This window comes from Chrysoperla carnea, chromosome 5 (genome assembly GCF_905475395.1).
Source record: "Chrysoperla carnea chromosome 5, inChrCarn1.1, whole genome shotgun sequence".
NCBI lineage: Eukaryota > Metazoa > Arthropoda > Insecta > Neuroptera > Chrysopidae > Chrysoperla > Chrysoperla carnea.
The window spans coordinates 9495428-9517245 of record NC_058341.1 but is presented as its reverse complement, the minus strand read 5'-3'; the positions used below and the strand labels follow the sequence as shown (position 1 = coordinate 9517245).

The 21818-nt window shown below is 31.7% G+C and overlaps 4 protein-coding genes across 5 annotated transcripts; 2 read left to right on the top strand and 2 right to left on the bottom strand.

Annotated features, from left to right (window-relative positions):
• Positions 1 to 874: 874 nt before the first annotated feature.
• Positions 875 to 4356, bottom strand: LOC123301848 (ATP-citrate synthase-like). 2 transcript variants are annotated; one of them, XM_044884775.1, is made up of 2 exons: positions 2847 to 4356; positions 875 to 2753 (listed from the first exon to the last, which is right to left on the bottom strand). In XM_044884775.1, the coding sequence occupies exons 1-2, from the start codon at positions 4354 to 4356 to the stop codon at positions 901 to 903; spliced, it is 3363 nt and encodes a 1120-aa protein (XP_044740710.1). In that variant the 3' UTR covers positions 875 to 900. The 2 variants fall into 2 exon arrangements, with proteins under 2 accessions (XP_044740710.1, XP_044740711.1); XM_044884776.1 differs by having other exon boundaries at positions 875 to 2829; positions 3016 to 4356.
• A 4581-nt stretch (positions 4357 to 8937) lies between these two features.
• On the top strand, positions 8938 to 10223 carry LOC123300283 (U5 small nuclear ribonucleoprotein 40 kDa protein). The gene is made up of 3 exons (XM_044882831.1): positions 8938 to 9148; positions 9206 to 9335; positions 9407 to 10223. Exons 1-3 carry the CDS (start codon positions 9035 to 9037, stop codon positions 10210 to 10212), a joined length of 1050 nt encoding a protein of 349 aa, XP_044738766.1. The 5' UTR covers positions 8938 to 9034; the 3' UTR covers positions 10213 to 10223.
• A 961-nt stretch (positions 10224 to 11184) lies between these two features.
• On the bottom strand, positions 11185 to 18369 carry LOC123300279 (WASH complex subunit 5). The gene is made up of 13 exons (XM_044882824.1): positions 18086 to 18369; positions 17918 to 18020; positions 17086 to 17277; positions 16802 to 17025; positions 15720 to 16123; positions 14773 to 15432; positions 13661 to 14226; positions 13040 to 13278; positions 12801 to 12973; positions 12413 to 12677; positions 11708 to 11931; positions 11424 to 11577; positions 11185 to 11360 (listed from the first exon to the last, which is right to left on the bottom strand). Exons 1-13 carry the CDS (start codon positions 18205 to 18207, stop codon positions 11204 to 11206), a joined length of 3483 nt encoding a protein of 1160 aa, XP_044738759.1. The 5' UTR covers positions 18208 to 18369; the 3' UTR covers positions 11185 to 11203.
• LOC123300280 (replication factor C subunit 3) lies at positions 18370 to 19585 on the top strand. Its single transcript, XM_044882825.1, has 2 exons — positions 18370 to 19017; positions 19103 to 19585. Exons 1-2 carry the CDS (start codon positions 18427 to 18429, stop codon positions 19583 to 19585), a joined length of 1074 nt encoding a protein of 357 aa, XP_044738760.1. The 5' UTR covers positions 18370 to 18426.
• The last annotated feature ends 2233 nt before the right edge of the window (positions 19586 to 21818 follow it).

Here is a 21818-nt window from a genome sequence, read left to right as displayed (position 1 = left end):
ACACATAACTGATATTCCCCCGTATAATACATACTATAAAATTTGCGCCCTCGCGGGTAAACAGTGGTGTTTACGAAAAATGTTGGAAACAAAAGTTGTTTATTATTTTATAAGGAACATTTTTTACATTTATACTTTTGTTCTATCTCTAACGGTTTACAAGATAGGTCCTACGGACCCAAGACCCAATTGACCTATGTTGCTCATTTACGAACTCGACCTCACTTTTTACGTCCTGAGTACGCTGTAAAAATTTCAATATTTTACCGTCATTTTTTTTTAAATTTCAATTTTTTAAGTTTTCTACAGAGAGGCACATTAATAGTCGCTAATTTAGTTACACTTTCACTAAAAATAGCCACATGTGGAAATTTCACCAAATTATCAAATTCGTGGACAGCAAAATGCGATACGGACTTGACATTAGAGGGTAATTGACTTTTATTTCAAATACTCAGATTTCACCTTTTCTTATATTTGGGTAAAACACTCAAATATCGCATTAAAGAAAATCAAAATATTTTCATTAATTTTACGTTTTATTATTAAAATTATGTTTTTCCTAATTCGATTATTCTCGAGACTTAGTAAAATTAGAGCAACTGCACATCGAAGATTTTTTACTTGATGATAGCTTAGTCGAATTGGGAATTGGAAAGAAGTTATCAATTTACAAAAATCGATACATTGGAAATCATCATTATTATCGATATATCCGAAATATTTCAAAGTTTCATTTTGTGATTATAATAGCACAAATGTATAATCAATTTGGAAATAATTATTCTCTTTTCAAAGTTGAAAGAAAAATCCGATAACGATTTAGCTATCGACAAATAAAAAATCGATAATGTGCGAATAACAGCGTTTACAATTTTTATAAAAGTTTTAAAAAAAATGCTACGATTTTTTCTCAGGCAGAAGATATGTTATATCATCCCATGGATGTCTGTAAAGACCTTGACGCAATCTCTTTTGATCTAAATAATGCCCAATAAATCCAGTGGTTCGTCCCAGAACAAACAATGAATTAATTGTACCAATATCAATATATTCTTGAGCTTCCTCGCTAGTAAATGCTCCACAATGGCGTAACATATCCACAAAAGCCGTTGCAATAACTCCATCCACATTTAAAATCAAATTTGGTTTCTTGGACGTGGTAATTTTCTCAACTTCTAACGCATACTCTAACAAAGGCTTAGCGGGAAAATTCTCCATAACAAAATCTTTGATAATTTTCACCCGCATATCAGGATTATTGACAGATTTAATCCGATGTCCAATACCCATAATTAATCGTCCTTGTTTACGTGTTTGATTCACAAAATCGATTGGCTCCCAACCAGCATCATACGCTTCACTAAACTGTTTCGCAGCACCATCCAAGGCTCCACCAAAACGATCACCAATTGTTAATAAACCCGAGACCAACGAAGAAACTAAATCTTTCCCGGCACGAGCGCATACAATTGTATTATGTGCACCGGATACAGCTGGACCATGATCTGCGCAGACTATTAAACACATTTCAAAGAATTTAAGGACATATGGTGGTAAAGTTCGTTGGAACCATAACAATGAAATAACACCACCAATTCCGATATTATTCGATAAAACTTCTGTGATTTTCATGTTAGCGTATATTAATTCTTGGCCACGATCATCGCAGATACTCGACATAAATGCAGTAGGTTTACGAATTAAACCCAATTCTTTAGCCCAACTGTAATCCATGGGCATTGTAGGTGGTTTCACATATGGTTTTGGGTCTAATTTACCAGCTTTCACCAATTCATCATACACTTCACCAATGAAATCACCTAAACTATCAAATGATTCGGGTACACGAGCTCCAGATTCCTGTAACGCTTTATTTTTAGCTTGAGCAGTTTCAGATTCATTGTGCGCAGATGAACCAGCATGCCCAAATTGGACGTCAGTCTCAAATTCCGTTGCGCAAGTTCCAATACACCATGCAACTAAGGGTTTGGTAAGTCTTCCACTCTTAATTGCAGCGCAAACGTCATACTCTTCACGACCTCCAACTTCTCCAAGCATTACTAACAACTTAACTTCTGGATCATCCTCAAATCGTTTTAAATGATTCAAAAAGGTTGTTCCTGGATAACGATCCCCACCGATAGCAATACCTTCATAAACCCCATCGGTGTGATGAGATATGATGTTATTCATCTCATTACTCATACCACCCGAACGAGTAACGTATGCAACCGAACCAGGACGATGTAATTGTGAATAAAGTATATTGTCCATCATACCACCAGTGTTGCCAATTTTAAAGCAACCCGCTTTAAGTCCACCAACAGTGGCGGGGCCAATAATTGTCACATTTTTTGCTTTTGAGTATACAATTAATTGACGTGTTAGATTTTCTGGTATTCCTTCAGCGATTATTGCAATTGTACGAATTTGTGGATATTCTAATGCTTCAAGGGTACTTTCATATGCGCTACGCAAGGAGGAAAAGTTTACTAATACATCAGCATCATTATGTTTACTTACAGCTTCCTCAAATTTCCTATAAACAGGAATTAATATTTCTTTGTGACCCCAATAGAATTTTTGTTTATGATCATTTGTAAGCGGGGACGACATAGCAACCACACTTGGACTATCCCGACGACAAATATAATCAAAATCAATCATTGATTGTACAGCTCGTGCTTGAATTCCTAGAACAATTGATTTGGTTGTATTCGAAAATAATGAGGAATTAGATGTCCTACCAGCTGCCATTCGTTTTGTGTTATCAAGACAGGATGTTTCATCACCTGTAGGAGATGCTGTTCGATCATTATGTTCATTCTGAGTGGGAGATCCACATGTTTTGGAACCACAAATTAGTACAATGTCGGTTCCTCCAGGTGTTACTGGTGGTCCAGTTTCTTCAGGTGGATTTGTTAATCCAGAATGTTGATTTGATGAAGTGGTTGGAGAGGGTTCAGTTTGTTTTGCTGGTAAATTTTTTTGTCTAGTTTGAAATGGTGGAACTTGTGTAGATGGTAACAAAAATGAAGCATTCGCTTGATCCGTTTGTTCTTTTTCAATATGTCGTGTACCCAAAGCCATACCACAAACTGCCGTCATATGCAATTCCGGTCCATAAACATGCATGAGTACTCCAAGAGTTTTACTAAGCTCGCGCATACGACGTAATCCTTCTTGATAATTTGGTCCAGCACGTCTTACAAAAATACTAACATTATGCTCGATTAATTTATCTTGAAATTCGTTTAATGCTCGAATAATACCGCTAAATGTAGATGCAACATTCGTAAAATTAGCGATACCTCCACCGATAATCAAAACTTTACCTTTAGGATGTTTTTGTGATTTGGTCATTAGCGTTAAAATAGTTTTTGCATACTCGTATGTTTGTCCTTCGGTTGGAGCCCCACTATATTCCCCATAGTTAGCAAGTTCAGATGCCCCACCTAAATCACAAATTGTATCACTGTAAATAACTGAAGCACCCCCACCAGCTACCATTGTCCATATACGACCATTTCGGTTCAAAACCGTTAATTTTAGGGACGAACCACTTTTTGCATCTAAGTCAGCAATAAATGCTTCTTCAGGTAATAATTCACGTCCAAATGGTGGTGGATATTCAAATTTACCCCATAATTTACGACATGTAAATTCAGCAGTTGCATCTAATTTTGCAGCTACATCTAATATCGATATTTCCGTATCCGTAATAACCAACGGATTTATTTCCAAATAAGTAAAATATAATTCAACATATAATTTATAAAGAGCATTTATGAATTCCGCAACGAATTGTTGCTTACTGTTCGATATTTTTGTTAATAATTTCGATTTAATTGCATCGGGGGTTACGGAACTTTCGTTGGTAACCGGTACATCTAAACGTTCTGCTTTATCTTCAACATTTCCAATATCAACACCACCTTCGTGGGAGAATAATATCACATCTTGATCACGTTCGCTGTATATACAAACATACGCATCTTCCTCAGATTTATGCGGGACAAATTTTTCGATTATAAAATGGCGTAATTTACCTTTTGCTTTTCCAACCGTTTGATATGTACCCTGTCGATCGTTAATCCATTTAATTGCATTTGGGATCCATAAATCGAGACCGATTAAGCCTAGTTTACCACGACGTTTAATTAACTCATCTGGTTTAACAACTAATTTCGTTGTTTTAAGCCACTCATGTTCTCTTTCTAAGTCATTTAATCGGGTAGTTACGTCGACTTGGATAAACTGACATTTTTGTGTATTTTTCGGGGCACCTTTACTTTCTAAATGTCGATTTAGTATACCTTTTGCAGTTACTTCCCTTATCGCTTTCGCTGACATGTTTTAAAAGTGATAAGAACACTAAATATTTGTCCAATTAGATCAGTTTCTTACACATAATGTTGAATAAGTAAACAATTAAAAAATAATTAAAATTGTTACATGCTAGACGAATTTTTGATAAAAACTATTTCCAACCACAAAACTGTGACATTCTTAATTTCTTAATGACATTTTTATTTAACAAATTGTCACAATAATTTTGAAGTAATACTTATTTTGTAATTTTAGGAGTTATTTTTTGAATTTTAGTTTTTATTTTTGGAGTTTTTTATGGAAATTTTATAAAAAGTAATATTTTTTTTTGAAAAAGTTTCCATGGAATTTTTATGTCATTTTATGGTTTTATATAGTCTAGGACCAAGCTAAGTATTTTGCTGTTTGTTTAAGAACGGGTGAAAATTGCGATATCTAAGCCTAGACTAGCCATTAAGTGTAAAACGGCAATCAGTTGAATCCCATAATGACGCGAAAATTGTATGATTATTTAAATACCCTGTATATATGAAATATATATAACAAAGTATACTAAATTTAGTCTCAAGTTTGTAACGCTTAAAAATATTGATGCTACAAATATAATTTTGGTATAAGTGTTTGATATAAGTATAAAATCACCTAATTAGTCCATTTCTGGTTGTCCGTCTGTCTGTCTGTTCGCCTGTAGTTATGATAACTCAAAAACGAAAAGATATATCAAACTTAAATTTATAGCGTGCTCAAGAGGTAAAAAATTAGTTTAAGTTCGTAAATGAGCAACATAGGTCAAGATCTTGGGTCTATAGATAATATCATAGAGCTGTATAGACACAGTAAAAGCAACAAGTGAATTCTTGACAGTAGTTAGAGAGGTGAAATTGTAAGCGTATATGAGAGTCGAAGTTAGCGCCTACTCTGTCTGTTTCTCTGCCTGTCTTTGTCTGTTTCTCTGCCTGCCTCTCTCGACTGCGATCAACCGTTTGGCTGAGAATTTGCAGCTCTACGGTATTATCTCTATATTATCACCTCTAATTCTGACTATGAAACGAGAAGGTATGTTGAAAATTTCGATTTGAATTTTCGGACCTACTACAATAACTTATATATATAAAATTTTGATTTTCTATGCTTTTCACCCATTTTGAATAAAAATAATTTTTCAACGAGTAGTTTTTCTGTTGATAATAATTAGAACGATTATTATTAGTGGTTTGCACAGGAAATTATAAAAATAATTATTATTACAAAAATGCTTTACATAAATATCACAAACCGTAGAATCGTTCTGTTTGAAAAATGATAACATTTTTTAAAACAAACCCTTGACCTTGTTTCATTTACAAAAATTTATTGATCAATGATTGTTTTTAAATTAACTTCTATGCAAAATTGAAATTGAAATCTCCAATAACAATTATTTAAAAGGAATATTTGATATTTTTTTAACACCCACGTGTAGTAAATGCAAAATCAGGACTGAAACCCGTCGAAAAATTAATAATATTCGAATTTTTCGATATACTAGACTCGCAGAAACGTTAGAAATTATCCTTCTAGTCAAAACATATATCTTTCAGTTTCTTTCGGGGTAAGATTTTATTTGATCAATCCAGCTAAGAAACTCTATCAAGCCCTAACGGTTAAACTTAGAACTAATATTAGTAGATTTCTTGACAAAAAGCATTCCATGGCAGTAATAAGTCGATAAAAAGACACGCAAAATAATTTAATTTGACAGAAAATGTTTTCTTGATAAAAAGCACACTCTTTTTGACAATTTTAGTTTACATTTTCGCCACTGTGACGCTGAGATCGTAACTTTAAAAGCCAATAAGCAATAAAAACAGATCTATATGAATATCTACTGAGCCGCCGGTAATAAATATAGTCAAAAGATTTTGCATGTGTCATCAAAACCAGTTTTTATTTAAAAAATAAAATGTTATTCACCCATACTTGTATGGGTGAGGCAGAAAGTATTTTTCCTCTACCCAAACAGCCATGAAAAAAAGGCATAATACTGTGGTTCAAAAACAGGAACAATTTTAAGATTAATATTCGCAATTAAGACATGAAAAACTACCCCAAGATACTTTCAGATTAATATTTGCAATTAAGACAATGAAAATAATATCATTAGTACACAGAAAATCGGCGATTCTTGAATAAAACAAGCAGAGAGTTGACTTAAAATTATATTAAAAACCGTTATATTAAAATCGCTTCCAGAAAATTTGGTCAACTGATAAATCTTAGCAAAATTTACTTTCTATAATTTTGATTTAATAAACATTTCCATTTTACTAATATTACCCAAGAAACTTCAAATTTTATCTTTTCTGTCGATTATCCTTCATAACATATTGTACAATTTTGTCCCCTGTTAGCTTTATCGAAAACATTCGATTTTCAGTTCAAAAAGATTAATTTATCCTGAAATTAAATAGGGAATATCATTATTTTCCCAGATTTCTTATGTAGATCATAACATATGCATTCAAAGTTTCATATGTCCTCGAACTTGCCTTTCAAATATGAAAGATCAAACAACAAAATGATCTCAGATCTTTTTATTTTTAAATTAAATCATGCAAAACCCTTTAAAAAAGATTTGGACATTTTAAATGATCCAATTTCATTTTAAAAAAATACCGAAACTAATCAAACGCTCATTTTCTCTCATATCTAATCAACGTAATAAAAGTAAACAAACAACTATTAATTTAAACAAGTATTAATTACAAATATTTTGAAATACAAAAACTATTAAATTACAAACATTTTTCAGAAATTACCCATGGAAAATATTAATTAAGAAAATTATTTCTATATAGAAATATAAATATTTGTAATATAATCTTTAATAATATTTTTTATCATATTACATACAAATCAATAAAAATTAATATTCTCTCAAACTAATTAAAAAATTAATTTGTTTATTTTTTATTATTTAAAATAATTTTGATTAAAAATTGAAAAAATAAACACGTCGCGAATGTCTTTGATTACTTGGTATTATAAATGCATCTTCCAACGTGTCTTTACACAAATACACACAAAAATATATACAATTTTGACATATGATAAAAATTATTAAAAAAATTTTTTTAATAAAAATATTATGATCGTATAATAAAATGATTACTTACATTAAATAATAAATTTGAAAAATGTATGATATTTTTAGTCATAAATACAATTTTTTATATTTTAACATATCTGACACCTGTGTTTTTACACGTCGCACTTCACCGGTTGCACAGTTACTAAATCATTCCATAGATAACTTCTTTTTTTTTTGAACAAACCGTACGTACGTGTTCTACGTACTCTGAAAGCAAAGAAAAAGAAATGTTACTAAAACTATTTGTCACTAAAGAATGTTTTTAACTACTTTTAGCCACTGATTTTTAAAAATTTGAATACCTTTTCTCTTGAATTTTAATCACTTTTTAAATAAATCATCGAATACCATCCATTGTTTTGATAGTTATGAGCAATTGTGTATAATGTTTTGATTCAAGGATTCGATAACAATAAGTTATTTTATAAATCATATAAAATTTGATATTTTTTTTTCGATTTAACTATAAAAATGTATTAAGGTGAGGCGTGTCAGAGTCAACCCTAGTATCTCAGTTGGTTAAACCGTAACCATGATTCGGTTCGCATATGCTTAGGGTAGTGGGTTCGATTCCCGCCGACACAACGAAAATTAATTTAACAGTTATATATGATAGGCTGATAAACGAAGTGAACTCAGCTTCTCAAAAAAATTTAGGAGCTGATAAATAAAATTATCATCGAAAAAGCTGGTAAAACACATATATGATATCACAATGGGCTCTATAACCTAAGTGTATCCTTTGTGGATGGCCAATATAACCTAAATTGGTTTCCATAAATATAAAAAATTAATTTTTTTCAAATTAATAAAAGCCCGGTACTGATCAGCAAAACATAGCTAAATTCACATGCATGACCCAAAGGTATAGTTGTTATACTCGTGTATATGGGTTGAGTTAGCACTGGTTGGTCTTCTTTAGTAGTTGGTATTGAAGAGAGATACTTTTTAATATACAGGATGTACAAATATAGTATGTAGCTGCATATAGTTTTCTTTGTATTGAATAGTAGACTGTCAGATAGTGACAATTTTTCACAGTCTGCCAATGATAGGGGACATATTTACAGCCACAAGTGTAAAAATCTTCTGAACAGTTTTGCCTTTTAATTGAAATGAATGGCAGACTGTTACTGTAAAAGGTTGTACTGTTAAACTATGCATATATTCGTTATGAATGTTATTTTTATACATTTTCCTGTTGTTTGTGGCTGTAAATACGTCCCCTTACATTGGCAGACTGTAAAAAGTTATTTTTTTTCTGTCTGGCAGTATATTATGAAATTAATCAAACATTAAGTAAGGGAAGTAAAGTTTTGTTTTAAAATAAATACAAAATTTGCTGAAAAGTTTTCTTTAGGGTCTTTTTATCTTGCCTTATGGCACAAAAATATTTAAGTACGTTCCCTTATTATTGATTTCTCTATAAATATTTACTTTCAATAATTTTCTATGATTCTCTATAATCAAATTTGACAGCATTATCGAAAAAATATAACCTAAAAAAAGTGAAATTTTTAATTTCTTTTACTTGTTTGATTTAAAATAAAAAGCAACATTAATTTTCAAAAGATGCCGGTAAATGAATATAAAAGAAAAGCGGATGAATATGCTATGGTGCATGTTCAAAAGAAATCCAGAAATGAATTAATGCTAAGTGGACGCGATAAACAATTAATTTCAAATGTAAGTTTAAATGTATTTTTTTGAGTTTTTGAAGTTACTTAAAGCATTTCTTTTCAGGCTACTCCAAGAACTTCAAATTTATTTGCACCTATTATGTTACTCGAGGGTCACGAGGGAGATATTTTTACTGTTGAATTTCATCCCGATGGAAAATACTTAGCATCATCTGGATTTGATCGAAAGATCTGTAAGTGGCTTCAATTTTATACCATAAAGAAATTATTTAATTTTTTTAGTTTTTTTTTTTTTTTTTTTTAGTTATGTGGTCAGTTTATGGTGAATGTGAAAATGTATCGGTAATGTCTGGCCATACCGGTGCTGTTATGGAATTACATTTCTCCCCGGATGGTTCACAAATCTACACATGTAGTACCGATCATACAGTAGCAATTTGGGATGTTCCTACCGGACAAAGAGTGAAAAAATTCAAGGGACATTCTAATTATGTATCAAGTGTGCAAGGTGCAAGACGAGGACCACAAATAATTGTATCAGGTGGTGACGATTCAACAATTCGTCTTTGGGATTCACGTAAACGACATTGTACATCAACCTTAAACACAACATATCAAGTTACATCGGTTACATTTAACGATACAGCTGAACAGATAATTTCAGGGGGCATCGATAACGATATCAAAGTTTGGGATTTACGTAAAAATGAAATATTATATCGATTAAAAGGGCATACAGATACAATTACAGGTATCTCACTAAGTCCTGATGGATCGTACCTTTTATCAAATGCCCTCGATAATACGTTAAGAATATGGGATATTAGACCGTATGCACCACAAGAACGATGCGTTAAAGTATTTGCGGGACATCAACATAATTTTGAGAAGAATTTATTAAGATGTGCATGGTCACCAGATGGGTCAAAAGTGAGCGCTGGCTCAGCAGATCGTTTCATGTATATTTGGGATACAACGTCACGACGTATTTTATATAAATTACCAGGACATAATGGTAGCGTGAATGATGTCGATTTTCATAGAAATGAACCAATAATTGTGTCATGCTCGAGCGATAAACAAATTTATATGGGGGAAATTGAATTTTAAACTTAATTGTAAAAAGCTTATTTAGTTAATAAATATTTTATAACAATTTTGCTTCTTTATTTTTACATCCTGTTAAAAGCGTATTCAGAATTTTTTTCTAGGAGGTATTTCCATCTCAATATTTCATAAAAAAGTAATTTTTTTACCGCTATACGTTTCTATAGCCCTAGTTTATTCTATTATAGCATTAATTGGATATAAATCAGTATACCCCAAACGAGGTACCGTAAATGGGTCGCTACCAAGCTAGACTAACGAGACGTCTTCGGATAAGAGATGCTATTTTAAGTAGATGAATCTATAAGATTCTGTCGAGATCAGGTTCCACGCAGAAAACCCATAGCTTCTCCGCCGGGTTTTCTCCCATGGTTCTTAAATCCAAGGTTTCGGAACCAATCTTTCTAAACCTGAGGCCCTTTGTCGACACCGCGCAGAAAGCCACAGCTTCTTCAACATGTACGGAGGTTTCATGGTCCTCCATACAGGTCCTACAAGTGGGATAATATGAGATCCCCATGTTATGATGGTGATAGTTTAATCGATAGTGTCCTTTCAAGAGTCTCGCCACCCTTCTCAACTGTGTTCTAGTGATTTTTGAACGAGCACAATCGAATAGTCTAGCTGTGGTTCCCTTCATTCCATAGGTTCCATTCCTTTTAACGTCAGAGTGGCCCGGTACCCAAATCAGTCTGACTGTGTTATTTAGTGCCTAGCGATTCAGTTCCTCAGACTATCCTCGATTGGAATATTGACGTCTCAAGGGCTCGAAGAGCGACCTGACTATCTGAGAAGCAAGATTTTTGCTTGAAAATCGTTACATATTGACCAAAAGAAATTGATTCCTTTATTCTAGGTCCATAAACCCCAAACATTATACTGGAACTTGTAATATAACATTTACTTAAAAATTCAAACTTTTTTTTATAAACAAATAATAATATTTTATAATTAGATAATTTTCTTCGTATAAAAAATACAATATTCAATTATTCTAGGCCACTTTTGTAACCAAGAAATTAAATTGATCTAAAATAGGTTGTGGAATGAATTTCTTGGAAATTTCTTTTGCATCAGATGCATAATAAAAATAATTTTCTATAAAGCTATGTAAAACCACGGTGTCTGGATTCATTTCTCCTGTTTTTATCCTTAAAAAGACAATTTTTTATAAGTATTTACACTTTTCTTAATAAAAATTCATTCGAACTTACTTTAAAAAGTTTTCAATATTAATTAAATAGTACTTTGAAATATATTCGATGAATTGTTCTGTTATGGAAAATCGAAATTGTTTTAATATAGTTTGGGTTCCAATTAAAAATGGAATTCCATCTGTTTGATCTATTTTTTTAGCCACTATGCCATCTAAAAGAAAACAAAAATTAAATCTCTATATCTGAAAATTCCATGGGATATCAAATTGATTTTTTGTAAGAAATATGATTCTCAGTCGATTTTTAATATCGTTAATGTCGAGGAAAAGAATTACACTCACCAATATTTTTAACATACGTTAATTTTGGCAATTGTGAAATTACAAACAAGAATAAAATTGTTGAAATATGTTCAATATTTTTTGTTGTTAAATAAATTTTTTCTAATGGATTATGTAGACCAATTCCTTCTAATAAATTTGCTATTTCGAATAGAAAATCTTCATTCGGATATTTGTTTTTATCAGGATCCTCAAAATGTGCCTTAATATCAGCTAATAATGAGCTAAAATTAAAAAAAGATATTCAGACATATTTATCTTAAAATAACTTATTAAAATTCATTTGCTTTACAGATAGCTCAAAAGGTGTACTGAAAATAAAATCTCGAAATGACTGCATCGGAGTTATATCCCTTTTTTATCAAGATTTCATTTCTTGCTTCAATCTGGGAGTAAGATAAAAGCACATAATACATCTCCTCCTGGTTGGAATTAGGGAGTAATATTATATGTAAGGCGGTAGTTTTATGTAGCTTAGGCCCATAGCCAGGGGTACACCAGAAAAACTAAAGCCTGTGCGAAAATTTAAAATTTCCTGGTCAAAAATTTTCATTTTTACGTATAAGTCTGCCCTGATTGTTCCTGAGCTGGCCGTGAATACACAGTCTAGCTACAGCCCTGGTGTAGCCTAGTAGATAATATTTAATAAAATGAAAAGTAGCTTCTGTAAAACATACAAAACAACTTTAGAAAAATGATATTTACTCATTTAATGCGGAAAATGTTAATTCCAAATCTTTTGAGTCAAATTTACTTGACGTATGCAATTCATACGCAATATGTTTACGTAACAATTGTAAACTGCCAATCCGTAAAATATGATTATGTAATTGTACACCAATTTTTGATACGATTATCGAATAGTTAGTAATAAATTTAGCTGGATTTAATTTATTTTCCAAATCATTTTTCACATTTTCTAGTAGTCCAACCAATACTTTATCCTTTAAGATTAAATTTTGGAATAAACCTGGAAAAAATTTGAACTTTAAAAATATCCATTAGCTAGCAAGAACCTTGTGCTTTATTTAAGGTAACTTGAAAAAACAAGGCCAAAAATTGAACAGATAAGAAGTGTTTGAAAATCACTTACCCATACACTTTTGAAGTTCAATATATATTAAAAATGAATATATTCGGCTTAAACCGGCTAAACCACAAGGCGCCATCGACTTTAATAAGTTCGAAAAAAATTTTAAATTAACTATTTCTTTTCGTGTCTTATAATCGTACCACGATACAGTTGAATTCAAATAAATGGTATTCCTTTAAGAAAAATTTAACAACAAATTACAATTCGTAACTTAAAATAAAATTATCGCAATGAGTTACCTTGGATTAACAAATTTTTCTATTTCTCTAGCTAAAGAACCCATAAAATTTGCTGAATTTGTATCTGTGCTTGGAGATAATACAATATTATATTCGTTGGTAAAATCACCAAAATTCATTACCCAATCTTGAAAATAACATCCTTGAGTAATTAATAAGCATTCCTGTTCGACTGCATACGACATCAATCTTGATATTTCTTCGTGCCAAATTTTTAAACCATTTATATTCACATAATCCTTAAATTATTATAAAAATTGTTCATAATTGATTACATTACTGAAATTCGTTCGAAAACGTTCGAAATTTTGTAAGAAGGGTGATTACTCAGATCAATTTCAGGTAGTTTCATAGGAAAAATTCGATATCTTAATATCTAAAACAAAGTCGTGTCAGTTAGTTTTTTTGGATTCATTTCCGTCTCGAATAGCAATATATAAAAACCTATAAAATTTTGAACAAAAGTGGAGACGGCTGAACCATTTTTCATGATCTATGATATGTTGGATTCGTTAACGCACCGAATAGAAGTATAACTATTAAAAGTCCCTCCACTCCCACTAAAGGGTTGACACAGGCGGATGAAATTTTATAGGAAAATAATTTTTATGATTATATTACCTGAATATATTCAAACGATCTTCGATATCCATCAATAATTTCCGCTAACGTAGCTAATTTTGTTTCTAATTCTGTTCCTTTTGATTTTGGATTAAACATTAAATTATTATGAAATGCTTGTGATACATTTTTAATAAGTTCACGTCGTATACCATCTTCTAGTAATCGACGTGGTTCAATACTGATAACACCCACCAAAGTAGTATCCATCATTAGCATACCTTCAGTAAATACAAATATTGAATGTGTTAATTTAGCAACTTCAAAACGTTCATCGTATTGTGCGTAATCTTTCATTTTATCTTTATCCAATCGTGTGGGTAGCTCTTTTATTTCATTCGTTTGTAAATTAATAATACGCGCCATTATACCAAACATTGTTTCTGGTATGATTTGTAAAACAGTTTTTACATATAACACTAAATCATTGCTGTAATATTGTGATACAGAGACCATGTCCTCGCTATGCGCTTGATTGATACGTAATAGTGGTATTTCTAAAGCGGATGCTAGTTTCATGAATAAAGCACGTAGTTTTATCACCAATGATGGATCATTTTTGATACCTGCAAGAGATTAAACGCTACTAAATTCAAAAAAGATAAAAGTAGCTTTATATCCATACAAGTAGTATTTGCCTTGGGGCCCGGCACTCAAGGCGCAGGAAATTTTTTATTTTAAATTTGATTTGTTACTAATTATGATTAGTTCATATGAGTTGAAAAGGCAATCGCCAACCAACTGTTTTGCCATTTGGAAGATCTGTTCAAAAAAGGAAAAGAAACTGTTTATGATGGTGAGAATATAAACATCAATTAGTCAGTTAAACGGCCTATTTTTCTGTTAGGGTTGTGGGCGTTACAATCCTGCCCATAAAGGCGGATCCCAGCTTGCACTACATTCACCCTTGGGAATCACATAATGAATATATAAACTTGATTTTTTTTAAATTATAAAACTATTGTTCATTAAAAAAAAACTGTAACTAACTGCGTTTAGAATCGAACGCGGGTTTTCCGCGTGGCAGTTAAATGCTGAACCAACTAAGCCATTTGATCTTCTTTTTTCACACAGATAATACCTAGGAAATATCGAAGAGTTAATAAACTCACCTTTTTGCATAATAATAGTATAATTATCAATAATATTCCATGCATAACTTAAATCACTAATTATTTGTAATTTAATTAATACATCCTCCTTAATATTAACCGTACGATACATTTGATGTAAAAATTTTCTGGTATCAGCTAAAAATTGTTTAACTTGTAAATTTGTATCCAATTGATGAAACTCTTGGACTTCTTCCAAAGCTTGTATTAATTGTACAATTTTCCGTACATCATGATTCTCTAAATTTTCAATATGTTTTGCAATATCCGTGAACCAAGTTTGTAAATTTGTATTTTTTTCGATTCGTGTTAATGGTTTCGAACCACTAAATACATCCGCTAATTCTAATATACGATCAATACTCTCTTTTTTACAATTCTCCCATTTTTCATCTTTTAAGAGTAACAAATTCTTAAACATTTCTTTAATTTTCAATTCGAATTGACTAGTGTTTAATAGTAATTCGAATAATTTTAATGGTTCGTAATTTGAATCACTACATATTTGATCCGAAGTTTGTTTCGATTTTTTACTGAATTCGAATTGTAAGGATGTATTCGACGTATGAAGCATTAACCATCGAATTGTTACGTTACATTCTCGTACTAAATTTATTATTTTATGAACGTTGTGAATTAATATTTCTTCGGTTAGTGCACCTAGTTAGGAAAATATACGTTTTAAAAATCGATCAAAGAGGCAAGAGTGAAACAAGACTAATTAACTTGTATTATCGCTACTTTACAGAAAAGCTCCCAAAATTAAGTGTTTCTTTGCTATACATGCTAGAAAACTTAATTTTTTCAAAAAAAATTTCATTCAAATCGGATTTTTGGCCATTTTACCAAAAAAATCAATTTTTTGAACTTTAAGACGTCATTATAATGGAAAATAATTGGTTTTGTTTCACTTGGGTCCTGTTTGATTTTATTTATTTGTGACTAACCTTCTTTTAACACATTTTTTGTTTCAATTATTAATTTATTCAATTTCTCTCCATATCTGCTAGCATGCTCTTTCACATTTGATGAATCCAACGTATTTGATAATGCATTTTTTGCTGCTTTATAACATTCCCACGAGTCAATTAAATTTACGGTGATACCCATATAAATGGAAATAATCCAATTATCAGGGAAAAATTTATCAACAATTTCTCGCATTTTTGTTGTATGACTATGTAGAATATTTGGTGCAAAAAATAGGCAAACATATAACATGGCTGCTTGATTTGCTAAGGCAGTGTTTCGATGCTCGGGTAATTGATATGTTGCGATTTGACCGTATATATCATCGTTTCGTAAACGACCAATTACGATGTCTATAAATACGGGATCGATTTTTATTCGACTGTATATACAAAAAAAAAAATTTAAAAAATATCAAAATATATATTTGTTACGTAATTTCAGGAAGATTTAAAGAAATTTGTATTGTCATTAGCACGAGAGGAGCCGTTTTAAACGCCTCTTTCACCTGATTGTCATTCCCGTAGCAAAATGATTAATATTTTACCGAATCAAGGAATGGCTATGACAAGACCATCTGGGACTTTACGCAAGGCATGCTAACGGGCCAAACTATGTATAACCACAGCTAGGTCATTCAGCTGTGTTTGAATGAAACTCGACTCTCAGCGAAACTCGAAACTAGACAGGGCACTGTGGATTGAATTATCACTCTCATAATATGGAGATCTGTGATGATTCTACTTTTAGAGCCTGTATGAAGGATGATGAAACCTCCATACAAAATATTTACCCCTGCAGAAACCTTCAGGACGTCAGGTTTAGAATGATTGAGCCCGAAAGCTTTTATTCATCAATCCTTGAAGAAATTCCTTAAAAATCCTTATACCTTCATGCTGCTTAAAATAGCATCTTCGGCTAACAGTTTGTTTTCAAGGAGGGCACAGAAGAACTCTTGGATTAGGTCCTAGGGACCCATTTGAGGTAGCCTTCTTATGTATTTTGAAGCCGATTCGAATAAAAATCCATTTCTACATTGATTTTTGAAATTGAAACGTACCTGAAATAATTTTCAGGATAATTTGCTGGTCTTTTCCCACTCGTAGGATTACTAACAAATCCTGTAGAACGTAATAATTTGCAAACATCATCAACATTACTACTAGAATTATTTCGTTGTCCACTGTATCGTAAATATGATATTAGCAAACGTTCTCGAACGATTCCCTCGATATGTAAATCAACGATCAGTAGCATAACTCCATATAAGTATAGAACTTCGCACTATAACGTAAATAACTTGTGTAAGAGTGGTAGGAATGTTACAAGTAAAATAAGTATTACCAATAATTGTTTTCCTTCAAAATCCAATAAAACGGTCTCAAGAGATTGCTGCATATAAAAACCATCTTCTAATTCTTCTAAGAAATGATTCAAATCACAAACATAAGTGTGTATATTTTCAAATACAAGATAAAATCGTCTAACTGTTGGCAAGTAATTTTCTCTAAATTGTTCATCCAATTCTTGTAAAACCTAGAAAGAGTCATAAATTATGTTATTTGTACTTGAAAATAATAATACAGTGAATAAGCCGGAAAAAAATGGAGAAAAGTCGGGAAACAGCACCGATTGGAATGAAAGTCGGAAAAAAGTGTGGAAAAGTCGGGAAACAGCACCGATTGGAATGAATTTTTTTTTGTAACATGTTTATAGGACCCCAAGGAAAATACTACCAAATTAACCTAGTCATAGGGCCTCAGAGGGAGGCATATGTAGCCCAAAATTTTTTTTGAAATGTTTATTTTGGCTTAAAATTTCCATCTAGTACCTGGGTATTTTTGATCACTGAATACGAATCCCATGCCAGATTACACGGATTCTGGTGCGCCTTCCGAAAATCGTGCCATTTTTGGCCAATAATTTAAAAAAATGGCACGATTTTCGGAAGACGTGACAGAATCCGTGTTATTTGACATCAAATTCGTATTCAACGACCAAAAATACCAACCACATGACAATTTTAAGACAAAATAAGCATTCCAGAAAATTTGTTTGCTACATATATCCCTCATTGGGGCCTTATGCCTCCTTATGACTAGGTTAAGTTGGCTGTTTCCCGGCTTATTAACTGGACACGGGGAGAAAGTTATTTATTTAAAAGATATCAACAAACCGGATCTTCTTCAATCTTTTTATCATAATAATCAGATGATTTCAGGTATTTAAAATCTAAAATGATATCTCCATATTTTTGTTGTTCGAATTTTGTCTGTAATCTAGAAAAAGAGTATTAAACTCAGTTAGAACTCATTTTATGAAAAGAGTTTTATGCTAAACATACTTAAACACCGGTGGTATATAATTCTTTAATCTCAATAATTCTGCAATGATAGCATTACCCCGTGATACTAAACGAAGAATATTTTGTCCGCATAAATTATTTTCGGATAGAAACTCAGCCATTTTCAGGCATAAATAAATTTTGTTGTTATAAATTTTTTTACCAATCAAAATATTTACGAAATGTCATTTATGATTGAACTCTACTACTGTCATTTATATTTTGTAAGTCTATTTTATTTAATAGTCTATGGGATTTTTTTTCTTTGATTCTTCTGTCAAACATTTGGCGGCAAAACAAATAGAAAGCATTTTCGACGAAGTTACATAAAATAAATAAAAATGAGTTTATGGGTAGACAAACATCGTCCAAAGGACCTAATGAAACTTGAAATTCACAAACAAATATCAACAAATTTAAAAAACTTAGTGCATAAAGGTGATTTTCCACATTTATTAGTTTACGGTCCATCAGGTGCTGGTAAAAAAACTCGTGTTATGTGTTTGTTACGAGAATTATATGGTACGGGTGTTGAACGTCTTCGAATGGAAAATATGAATTTTACAACACCATCGAATAAAAAATTATCGATAGCTACAATCAGCAGTAATTATCATATCGAAGTGAATCCTTCGGATGTTGGAATCTACGATCGAGTTGTTATTATGGATCTTATTAAGAATGTTGCTCAAACACAACAACTAGATTCATCTGGTCAGCGTGAATTTAAAGTGGTGGTATTAACAGAAGTTGATTCGTTGAGCAAAGATGCTCAACATGCGTTACGTCGAACTATGGAAAAGTATATTGCGAATTGTCGCTTGATTTTAATTGGAAATTCAACATCACGAGTGATTCCAGCTATCAAGAGTCGTTGTTTAGGTATACGAGTTCCATCACCTTCCACGGAAGAAATCGTTACCATTTTACAGGTATTTATTTAAACTCCCAGTTTAAATTCCTCGATTTTGTTCAAGAATATTCTTAATTAAATGATTTATTTTTTAATCTTTCCAGAATATATGCAAAAAAGAAGGTTTAACTATTCCTCAAAAATTAGCCGAAAATATGGCAACGTTATCAGAAAGAAATTTACGTCGAGCAATACTTTTATGTGAAGCAGCCAAAGTTCAACAATATCCATTTAATCCCGATCAAAAATTATCGCCACCCGATTGGCAATCTTTTATCAAATCAACAACCGATATGATACTGTTAGAACAATCACCGAAAATGTTGTTTGAAGTTCGATCGAATTTATACGAATTATTAACGCATGGTATTCCAGCTGATATTATTTTTAAAGGATTGTATCAGAATTTAGCAGCTGGCTGTGATTTAACGTTGAAAGCTGAGCTTGCAAGTACAGCTGCACAATATGAATATCGAATGCAACAAGGCAACAAACATATTTTCCATTTAGAGGCATTTGTTGCGAAATTTATGTCGATGTATAAGAAATTTATGGATAATACGATGGCCATGGGAGATGATTTTTGAATAAAATTTAAGTTATGTTTCAATTTTTAAGTTATTTTTCAAATAAAATTTATGTAAATTTAACTACTTGATCTTACTTTTGAATCCCCGAACCTTCGAAATTTTGGCTACCGCACAAAACCAATTCCACTTGATAACATATGTTGGTACCTTCCTACAAAATTGACCAAACTCTGCCCCCTTCCCCCGAATCACATTTTTCAGTTCTATACATGCTAGAAAGATAGTATTTTCAACAATAATAATGGCGAGTCTAAATAATGTCAAGTTCACAGAATAGTTCGAAAAATTTCATCACCCACATCGCAAACCCTCGGACAAACCCCCCAAAATGACGTTTTTCAGTTCTCTACGTGCTAGAAAGATGCGATTTTCAACAATCGTCACAATATAAAGTTAAATTAACACAATATCTCGAAAAATTTCATCATCCACATCGTAACCCTCCAGAAAATCGGAAAAACTTGTCAAAATTACATTTTTCAATTCTATATATGCTAGAGAAATGCAGTTATTATCATTCGACGTGGAATTGCTTGAAACCTGCGGGGAAAATCGATAAACTTCAATTTTTTCTTTTCAACCCTCCGAAAAATCGGTAACCACGATTTGGCAAGTTTTTCCGAGGGATTGCGATGTGGGTAATGAAATTTTTTAAACAATTCTGTTAATTTGACTTTATTTCTAATGGTTTGTTGATAACCCCATCTTTCTAGCATGCACAGAACAGAAAAACGTAATTTTGAGCGTTCTGAATAGTCTGGGTCAATTTTCTCATTAACTCATTTTCTAAAGTACTTTTTGGGGGTGAGCCGCAGGCCTATTACAGGCAATGCATTATATATAAATATTTAAACAATTAACACTGCTACTTGTTCTGTAGAAGGTTGAAGTTTCTATTCGATCAAATATATTGAAATTTTATGTTTGATAAAATTGTGCGTAATATCTGGGACCAAAAAAAAAAATCTTCAATAACTAACCAAATACAAACTTTAATAATTCACTAAAATATTAAAAACATTTACAAATAAGCTTCATTTTAATAACTATTAAAAATAAATAATTAATCTGCAGTCCCATGAATCCTTCTCATTTGTTCCTTACTTTTTTGTAATAATAATTGACTCTCTGGATGTTCTTTATACATTTTTTCACGTTCTTCAACAATTCCTGTCAGTATCTTTTCCCTAAAAAATTAATAATTTGTAATAAAAAAGTTTCCAAAAAAGTTATGCAAAAGTTTTGTTGGTTATGGCGCATACCTGTACATAAACATTACTCCAAAAGAAATTAATAAACTTCCAAAAACAATTGGAAAACGTAGTAATTGGAAGGTACTTGGCCCTCGTGGTACGGGATTAAATCGGTTACTCATTTTCTTTGAAGTTATTTTAAAATGTGAAAAATCAAATTTTGTATTTGACACTTTGACAGTGACAATTCGATGTATCGTTCTTTGAAAATTTTAATAAGTCTATGGTCATTTTATAACTTTTCATAAAAAAAAATATTTTTAATTACCGATTACCCGCCGGTAACTTCTCGTTAAATATTAATGGTTGAAATAATCAAATTTATACGAATATCACTTTTCCAAAGTGAGCCACATTTAGAAGGTAGACTTCAACCTACATTAGTTGGGTTGATTTAACACGTGTTGACCCACCCATGCTTACGGGTCGGAAGAATGTAAAGTTGAAAATTTTAGTTACATTTTGCTTAGAAAGCTCGAATTTAAAAGATTTTAGCCCTTATTTATTTAAAAAATGCGTATAAAGGGCAAAATTTTCGGACTTTATCGTATATGTTAAGATAATTTAGAGTATATAATTAGCGTGAACAGAATATTATCTAAGTTTTTTGAAGTTTTATCAAATTTTTTGAGGATCAGTGAATGAATGCAATCACAGGGTTAACCAAAAAGCCAAAAAACCCGCATGATCCATGCTCTCGGCTTCATTGAGGGCGCGGCCAACACGTGGATCAGTGAATGAACGCAATCACAGGGAAAAACTATTGATTTTTCACCAACTCCGACAATGGATTTATTGTAATCTACGTAATCTACGTAAAAAAGAAAAGTCGCTAAAGAAAGTGTTATCTTGATATCTCTTTTTGTTTTTGAGTTATCGTGTTGACAGACAGACGGACAGTCGGACAGACAAGCGGAAATGAACTAACTAGGTCATTCTATGAACACCTATACCAAAATTTTTTTTGTAGCATCAAT

Excerpts from the sequence above, each read along its gene's own strand:
- LOC123301848 (XM_044884775.1), bottom strand. The coding sequence starts at position 4,356 with ATGTCAGCGAAAGCGATAAGGGAAGTAACTGCAAAAGGTATACTAAAT. Across the intron at positions 2,754-2,846 it reads AATTTGTGGTTCCAAAACAT|CTGGTAGGACATCTAATTCC; the intron begins GTGGATCTCCCA and ends AACGAATGGCAG.
- LOC123300283 (XM_044882831.1), top strand. The coding sequence starts at position 9,035 with ATGCCGGTAAATGAATATAAAAGAAAAGCGGATGAATATGCTATGGTG. Across the intron at positions 9,149-9,205 it reads ATAAACAATTAATTTCAAAT|GCTACTCCAAGAACTTCAAA; the intron begins GTAAGTTTAAAT and ends ATTTCTTTTCAG. Across the intron at positions 9,336-9,406 it reads TGGATTTGATCGAAAGATCT|TTATGTGGTCAGTTTATGGT; the intron begins GTAAGTGGCTTC and ends TTTTTTTTTTAG.
- LOC123300279 (XM_044882824.1), bottom strand. The coding sequence starts at position 18,207 with ATGGCTGAGTTTCTATCCGAAAATAATTTATGCGGACAAAATATTCTT. Across the intron at positions 15,433-15,719 it reads AAAAAATGTGTTAAAAGAAG|GTGCACTAACCGAAGAAATA; the intron begins GTTAGTCACAAA and ends TTTCCTAACTAG. Across the intron at positions 11,932-12,412 it reads ACATTTTCCGCATTAAATGA|CTCATTATTAGCTGATATTA; the intron begins GTAAATATCATT and ends TTTTAATTTTAG.
- LOC123300280 (XM_044882825.1), top strand. The coding sequence starts at position 18,427 with ATGAGTTTATGGGTAGACAAACATCGTCCAAAGGACCTAATGAAACTT. Across the intron at positions 19,018-19,102 it reads AAATCGTTACCATTTTACAG|AATATATGCAAAAAAGAAGG; the intron begins GTATTTATTTAA and ends TAATCTTTCCAG.